The 8,499-nt window shown below is 37.8% G+C and overlaps 1 protein-coding gene across 1 annotated transcript in view; it reads right to left on the minus strand.

Moving 5' to 3' along the window:
* Positions 1 to 7,467, minus strand: part of LOC117945972 (NIPA-like protein 2) — a 38,672-nt gene extending 31,205 nt beyond the window's left edge. The window contains exon 1 of the mRNA XM_034873723.1: positions 6,941 to 7,467. Within this exon, the coding sequence (XP_034729614.1) occupies positions 6,941 to 7,024 (84 nt within the window). The 5' untranslated portion in view covers positions 7,025 to 7,467. The remainder of the gene's footprint in view (positions 1 to 6,940) is intronic.
* Between the last annotated feature and the right edge of the window lie 1,032 nt (positions 7,468 to 8,499).

Raw genomic sequence — 8,499 nt, forward strand, 5'->3', positions numbered from 1 at the left:
ACAACACAGCCCTCAGGTTCATAGGGACACACAAACCTCTCCACCACGATAAGGTGATGGTTCCCCGGAGAGGATATAAGAACCATTCACCATTCAAACACATTTATACACTGTATGTAGTGTATACACCGCCACCTGCTCATCAGATACAGACACAGCATCGGGGGTAACTTGGGGTTCAGTGTCTTGCCCAAGGACAATTTGACGTGGGACTGCAGGGCCAGGGATCAAACCACCCAACATCTGACTGGCAGGCACCCGTTCTACCACTGAGCCACATTTCAGTTTCTAACCATGTGTTTTGTTCATGTACAGTTCTTGCCCCTCAAAAACATAATAGCGGGTGTGTAGTACAAAAGACAAACGCCATGTCCATATGCAGAGGCTCAGTAGCCTGTAGCCCCGCCCACAACATTTGAGGTTGGGGGAGTTCGGTCTGGACTTGATCTGTTGTGGAGCAACTATGCTCAAACCAGAACTATTTGGACCGATCAAACTGTCAGGGCGGGCTTTGAACAATGATGGACAGCTGCAAGGGAAATATTAGACCACTTCATACACAGTATGCAATGGTGGAAAGTAACTGTGTACTTATGCACTTAACTACTATATGTATTAGTACTTTACATGGGGATTTTCATGTTATGTTGCATCCACCTGCAAGGTTGTCAGCTGTGTGTCTGCCTGGCTTCCTAGGTGTGTAGCTCAGCCCTGAAGGAATCCTAACCAGGAGAAACTATCTGCAATGACAGTGTTGCTCCACCTTTTCTTTGTTTTGATTGAGAAAAGCCTAGCGACAGTAAATTAAACATTTTGTACGTTTAAGTATCTATATTTTGACAGTTATCCACTTGGTTTAGCCATATATCAATAACACTCAGGAATGCTGCCGGCTTCTCTGTGCATGACTGACGAGTCCACATTTCAAATAGTTTTTGGATATCACGGACACCATGTCCTCCGGGCCAAAAAGGTAAAGGACGTCCAGATTGTTATTAGCACGAAGGTCCAAAGCCAGCATCTGTGATGGTATGAAGGTGTGTTAGTAAGGCATGGGTAACATACACATCTGTGAAGGCACCATTATTGCTAAAAGGTACATAGAGGTTTTGGAGCAACATATGCTGCCATCCAAGCAGTGTCTTTTTCAAGGACTTCCCTGCTAATTTTAGCAAGACAATGCTAAGCTACAGTATATTCTGCAGGTGTCACAAAAGCGTGGCTTTGTAGGAAAAGAGTGCAGGTATTAGTCTGTCACCCTAACCCAACAATTAGTGTACTCATGTTAGTGTTTGTTCTTTTCACTGTTCTTTTGGTATTACTTTTAGCAATTGTAGTCTTGTAAAAGACTTTGTTCTATTTTAAATGAATGCTGTATCGAGAAACGCAAAAGTCTGGAAACTGCATTTGCATATTCATCATTAGGGCACAATTAGGGACACGCATCACATTTTGTCGACTCAAGTCTTTCTGTCATGTGGTGGAATTAGTCCACCTCTGTATCTTTTTTAATCAAATTGCAGTCAGCATATGTAAATTCTATTTCACAAATGTCAGAGACAAAGTCAATTTGACTTTTTAGAATTTTTTTCCCTGGACGTTTTCCACCCTTAAGGTACAAACTTTCCATAAGTCATGGAAAAGTGAAAATGGGGTCTAGTGAACTACAGGACGGGACTGAGCATCAGACCCTGAATACAACCAACACATGTTTCACCTGAAACCTAATTTATAATTTTACACATCTAACCTTTCAAAGACATTCATCGTCCATGTTAATACTAAACACACTCAACTTTACTGACAAGCAATTTTTCATAAGCGTGTACTTGGATTCTGGACTCATCTAAAACGCATGTATAGCTGTAATGTAAGTCTGAATCTCCTGCCTGAATGTAAACTAAAGCTTCTGACAGCACCGATCCTCCTCCTCCTCCTTGCTAGGACACTGACCCAAAGACAGAGAGACGGACAAATAGACAGCGTGGCTCTTTGTGTCCACTGACAATGGGGGTCTGTCCCTCCCCAGGATGGGCTGATCTCTGGATGAAGCCGGGCAGTTTCTGCTCAGATGTGATGGTGCTGAAGAAGCAGCTCTGAGACGTAGAGGGGACGAGGAAGAGAACCATACAGAGAGAAGGATAGAGATGGACTATTTATGTTGGCATTCCTCATTTTTATATTATATCATATTTATTAGGTCTTTTTTAATGTTAGAGTATAGCGCTGCAAAGTAGTCCACTATTAATCACTTGTGTTGTCTTCACTTCAAAATAGAAAATCCACACTTTTGTTGATGCTTTTTATCAATCTTTTAAACTTTTCCTATGTTTTTGTCTAAGTTTTCAACACTTTTGATGCTTCTTTTCCCCAATGTTTGTCACTTTTTGACGTTTTCAACACTACGTAACACTAACTTATTAAATTTAGTTGTACAGTTATTTTTGGAATTTATGGTCAATAAACCTTTATAGGAATTCATACCTAATGTTTGAGTTAGCAAAAGAAGAAATTAGGATTTATTTCAACTAAAATTAAAGGAATGTATGTTGATGGATAATCACAACTTTTACTCAATAGTATTTCAAAAACACTTTAATTTGTTTTTCAAATGCTATACAATTGAGTAAGACACCCCAAAATTAATGAAAGTAGAGGTTTGTACTTGCCAAAGAGGAATCAATCATGTTATTTTGGGTAGTTAAAAAGAACACTGATATAGGAAAACGGGTCAATTTGACCCAAGGACAACATGAGGGTTAACTACTTTGATTATCGATTAATCGTTTTGAGTCCTTTTCTTAATTAAAAAAAAGTAAATATTCTTTGATTCCAGCTCCTTAAACAAGAAATTTGAGGACAGCATCTTGGGTTTTGGGAAACACTGATGGACACTTTTAGACATTTTCGGACATTTTATAGACCAGGCATCAAATCCATTAATCAAGAAAATAATAACTATGAAAATAATTGGTATTGTCAACCCTATGAGATTATATCCCAATGTGAAAATGATTGGCCTGACAGAAAATTTACATGACATGCTCACAAATGTCCTCAATGGGTCCCTCACAGATTGCATCAAACTTGCATAATAATGCACAGTACATCCAATCATGCAAACATCTTGGAGATGATGAAGAGCATACTAATAATTCTGCAAATCTTACAAGTAGTCAGGCTGAGAAGAGGAAGGGCAATGGGGTCTTTGTAATAAATGATATACTGGCCTGGGAACAAGACTGTACTCAGACAATTATATGGCAAAATGCCATATTGCTTACAAGACATGTATCTTGGCTTGCAAATAGCATATTTAGTACTAACAGGGGATCATTAAAGAAATTGACATGAATCTTATGAGGATTGTGAATATCCATGTGCAGATACATGGAGCCAGTAGTAAAGGCAGGAAAAAAATGACCTGCTCCAAACCAAGATGATGGACAGACAGATGTCTCCCATGTCTTTTGCATGGACAAAGATGAAATATTAACTCTACACAGTGTTTTAGGGGTGATAGGGAATCAATACAGCATAGGATCGGGATATTTTCTATTGCAATACTGTATTAGTACATGGATGCCAAGATTCAATCTTTTATCATAATAAATGCACGTGACTAACTTTTTTTATGACAGTGTTGGTCTGAAAGAATATTATTACATCTATATATCCTTAACCATTGTGTTGTCTTTCCGTCAAAATTGAAAATCAAAAATTTGTTGACGCTTTTAATCAATGTTTTTAACTTTTACTAACGTATTTGTCCCTTTATTTGACGTTTTCAACACTACGTAACACTAACTTACTAACTTTAGTTTTACAGTTATTTTTGGAATTTATGTTCAATAAACCTAATTTATAGGACATTATAACTAATGTCTGAGTTAGAAAAGCAGTCATTATTTAGACTAAAATTAAAAGAATGTATGTTGATGGATAATCACAGACTGGAATATATCAACTTTTACTCAATACTATTTCAAAACCACTTCAATTTTCTTTTCAAATGCTATAAAAGACACCCCAAAATTCATGAAAGTAGAGATTTGTCCTTGCCAAACAGCGTTGTGTGGAATCAGTCATGTTATTTTGGGTAATTACAATTGGGTAGTCAAAAAGAACATTGATATAGGAAAACGGGTCAATTTGACCCGAGGAAAACATGAGGGTTAATAGATTAAAAAAAAGTGTTTGGGGACATCATTTGAAGTTGTTAAAAAAGGTAATAAATTACAATATATTGCAAAATATATCGCATTTTGCTTGAAATCACAAGAACATCGTATTGTGTTACCGCTAGTAAAAAGCATACATTATTACATTACATTATTATTACATTATTATTAGTGATTCCCAGCCCTACAGGGATTTTATTGCAGTATTATTTCTGATGAACAGTTAGCTGTCATTGTCAAGTTCCTTTACCCACTTTCTTCCCATCCCATGGAAACGAGCAATGTGGTCTTTAGTAGTACAGGAGCTCTTTAAGCAAATTATTCACAAATTTGATCCATTTGCACTAAAAACAACTTAACCTGATAACACACTGATATGATAAACCATTGAGCTTCAATATTATTTATGGTCACAGATATAACTTATATAATGGTTACCTACTTTTGCTTTATTATTTTAATTACATATTCAATTTAATTTTAACGTCACTTCCTTACACTGCAATATATATTTTTTTTATGTACTATGGCAACCCCACTTTACTTTACAAAACCTTTATTTGACGCCCCTTTACTTCACCTACCTTCTGCTCCTTGTCTACTGTTTGCCTGTTTTTCTTGTGTGTTTACTTGTTTGTTTGTTTTTGGCTCTTATTGTTGAGAATGCTACTGTAACAAAGGAATTTCCCCGCCGTGGGATGAATAAAATATTATCTAATCTAATCTAATCAGAGTTTTAGAGATCCAACATTAGCGTGCATCACCAGAGCCAGTTTGATCTTGGGGACATGTGGATAACTTCAGCTCTATGATCTCATCCCATAACAAGTGAGCCAACTAATTGGACAATCTCTCAAAACCTTTGGTGTTCCGCTGTAACATCAACAGTTTCAGTCCACCGGCGCAAATATTTTCAACTCTGGGAGGCAGTTAAAAGTTTGAGACAGACCGATATTGTCCCCTGGAAGTGGGGAAGTTCTCTGGGATGGTGGGTAGCCGGGACCATTAGCCAGCTGCTCGGGACTCTTACAGTAGAGCTATTCTCTCACAACCCACCCATGGGCCATTACTCATTACTGACGCCTCCGATTCCGCCTCTGTTACTCTCTGTCTCTCTGCCCCCCCCAACACACACACACTGGTAATGTCACACAGAGGAAACATGGCAGAAAGAGAGAAACACAGTGGGGAAGATGAGCATGAGGAGAATGCATGTATGCATACGAGAGTAGTAGGGCACACATAAGATATTAGCAACATACTCAACTTAATGTATAGTCAGGTGAGTCGACTTAAAAAGTTCAAAGTTCAAAGGAAAGAAAAAGGCCTTTCAACACTACTACTTAGTCATGATCATTTTTGAAAATAGTTCTGACAGGTGCCAACCCTGATAGATCTCTGGCGTCCTCATCCACACTGAGTGCTCATTACCCAAAAGGCTTTGGAGGCTGAGATTATTTTTTGACTTCTAAGATTTTTTTTTCAGATTAACTTAATCACCTCCTGGACATTATTGTCTTCTTTACTTCTTCAAATTGAGTTTAAAGGTCCCATGGCATGAACATTACATTTTATGAGGTTTTCTTTAACATTAATATGAGTCCCCCCAGCCTGTCCATGGTCCCCAAGTGGCTAGAAATGGTGAGCCCTGGGTATCCTGCTCTGCTTTTAAGAAAATGAAAGCTCGGATTGGCGGATCTGGAATTGGCCTCTTATGAGGTCATAAGGGGCAAGGTTACCTCCACTTTCTCTGCTTTGCACGCCCATGAGAAAGAGAGAGAGATATCATGGCTTTCAAATTAGCAAAGTGGTAGCACCCCCAGTCTCCATCTTGCCCCCCCCCTCAAAAGCTATAATAAAAGCTGTAATTCTGCACCAAGGACGAATTTTGGGAAAGAGACTTCATGTACAGTTTTAGGGCACCACTAAGGTCCATATAAAAGAGACTTCAGATACAGTATTAGGGGACCACTAAGGTCCATATAAAAGAGACTTCAGATTCAGTATTAGGGGACCACTAAGGTCTATATAAAAGTGACTTCATGTACAGTATTAGGGCACCACTAAGGTCTATATAAAATATGTATTGTAAAAAAAATGTAAAAATGTTCATATTGTAATATAATAACATAATACTATTTATTCCAGCATCCTTTGCACTATGCTTCACATTTAAAATAATAACTATCACAATTCACTCCTGCATACTTTGCACTCCTCATTGCACTATTGCCTCTTTATGTGTCTGTTTAGTTAGTATAGTATGTATATACTAGTGTGTATATATTTAGAGTGTATATATTGTTTGGTTGTTTTGTATGTGCATTGTGAGTTATGATGTTCCAGATTCCTTGTATGTGTCCTCATACCTGGCAAATAAAGATGATTCTGATTGGATATTCTTGGCTACAGTAAGCAAAGGAAATAACTCATCCACAATAGAAATAGGCTAAAAACACTGTAGCCATGAATCAGCACTCTCCAGAGATAATTATAGAATTAGTGCTTGCAGCCTATTGATTATTTTGTCTTCATTTTAATATTTTTAGGAAGCATTACCCTCTGTTCTTAAAATGTGTGTAGTCAAACTTACTTTTTTGTTTGAATAGCGCAAATGGAAAACCCCTCTTCAAATGATTTACTAAATAATTTAATTTGGTATATCTCACAATACATTCGTGGTTTTATAATGCATTCATCTAATATGTGCTGAAGCTTTTCTCATTTTCATGAGCAGTTGGAAAGTGAAACAGTCTTACCTGGAGAGGGTTTTCCAGGATCTCGGAGCTGTGCGGCTGAGAGGTCACCTGAGGAGCCGCGCGTGAAGAACTTGCGTTTGCCATGTTTTCCTTATCGTTTGATAAGGAAAAGAAAAATATGATTCTAGCTCACAGCTCCCACTCTCTGCTCTTTACATGTTTTTCCGCTTCCATCCCATCGCATTCGCATGCATCCCACGTCCCTGTCGCTTCAGTGGAAACTCGGAAGGAAAAGTTCCTGATTGTGGCGAGGCGGATCAGGAGTTTGTGCTTACTTCACGTGCGGTCGGAAAAATGCAAGTTTTCAATTGAACTGTAAATACATCTGGGGTACTGTTTTTAGTTTTTAAAAGCTAATCTTTTTGGTTTAATAGAGGGGGTGTATTACAGTGACGACACTAAAATATAAAAAAGCCTATCAGATGGAAAAACATCTTCTCAATATCTGTTTCTAGACCCACTTTGTCCGTGATAATTCTCGATCAACTGCTCCGATGTACAACATTACGAGGTGTACTTGAAGGAGACAAATGCGAACAGGTGCGGTTCCTGATGCGCAAGTCGAAATAAACTCCACACTTCTTTGCCTGACGCGACACTTGGAAGAAAACAGCCGTGACAAGGCTTCCTAGACTTGACTTTGGGTACCAGTTTGATGTAGTTGGTGTTAAACATGTTGCCTCCTGCTGGGCGCATTCAGGATGACAGAGACATCATGGCCCACTCCTAGTCCCATAACCTAATCCGTCCCCCGATTCAAATCAGTTCAATCAAAGGTAACCAAAATTGGAGCTACATTTAAGAACCCAATTACTGCAATGATAGAACAGAATAGGAAAATTAGATATGGACTATTAATATTAGATCTCTGTCTGTCTTCTAAAGCAAACTAGTAAACGATGTAATATCAGATAATCAAAGTGATCTATTTTGTCTGTGGCATGAATACTCTTTATTAATCCAATCATCATAGTCATATTAATACTCAAATTCCTTGATCTTCATCCATCATGGAAAACACTACAGCCAATTATATTGGTCCGTATTGTGAATTTCTATCTGAATTATTTATCATATGTTGTCCTTAAATCAGACAAAGTACTTATTTTAGGTAATTCTAATATCCATGTGGATATTGATAGAGATAGCTGTAGTATTGCTTTCTACTTACTACTAGATTCAATTGGTTTTAGTCAGAGTGAGCGTAAAGCCACTGTAATTACACTGGTCCTATTGAATACGGCTACGCATCATACAGATGTCCTTTGAACAATTATTTCCATATTTCCATCGTAAGATACTGTGAAAACTACAAAGAAAATAAACACATAAAATACAATGAGTTAAATATACTTCTTTCAGTCCTTTTACAGTCTCTTAAACACGTTTCCTTAACTAGACGGGCCCCACAATGTACAGAAAGTGCATTAAATCTTAGTTTGAGCATGTACATTTTTCCTCTGCAGCCACGTTGGTATACCTTTTTACCCACAATGCAACAGGTATGGTCTTCCCTAAACTCTGGTCATTTGACCTTTGACTTCAACATAAAAAATGTA

The sequence above is a fragment of the Etheostoma cragini genome, chromosome 6, assembly GCF_013103735.1.
Source record: "Etheostoma cragini isolate CJK2018 chromosome 6, CSU_Ecrag_1.0, whole genome shotgun sequence".
In the NCBI taxonomy this organism is placed as follows: Eukaryota; Metazoa; Chordata; class Actinopteri; order Perciformes; family Percidae; genus Etheostoma; species Etheostoma cragini.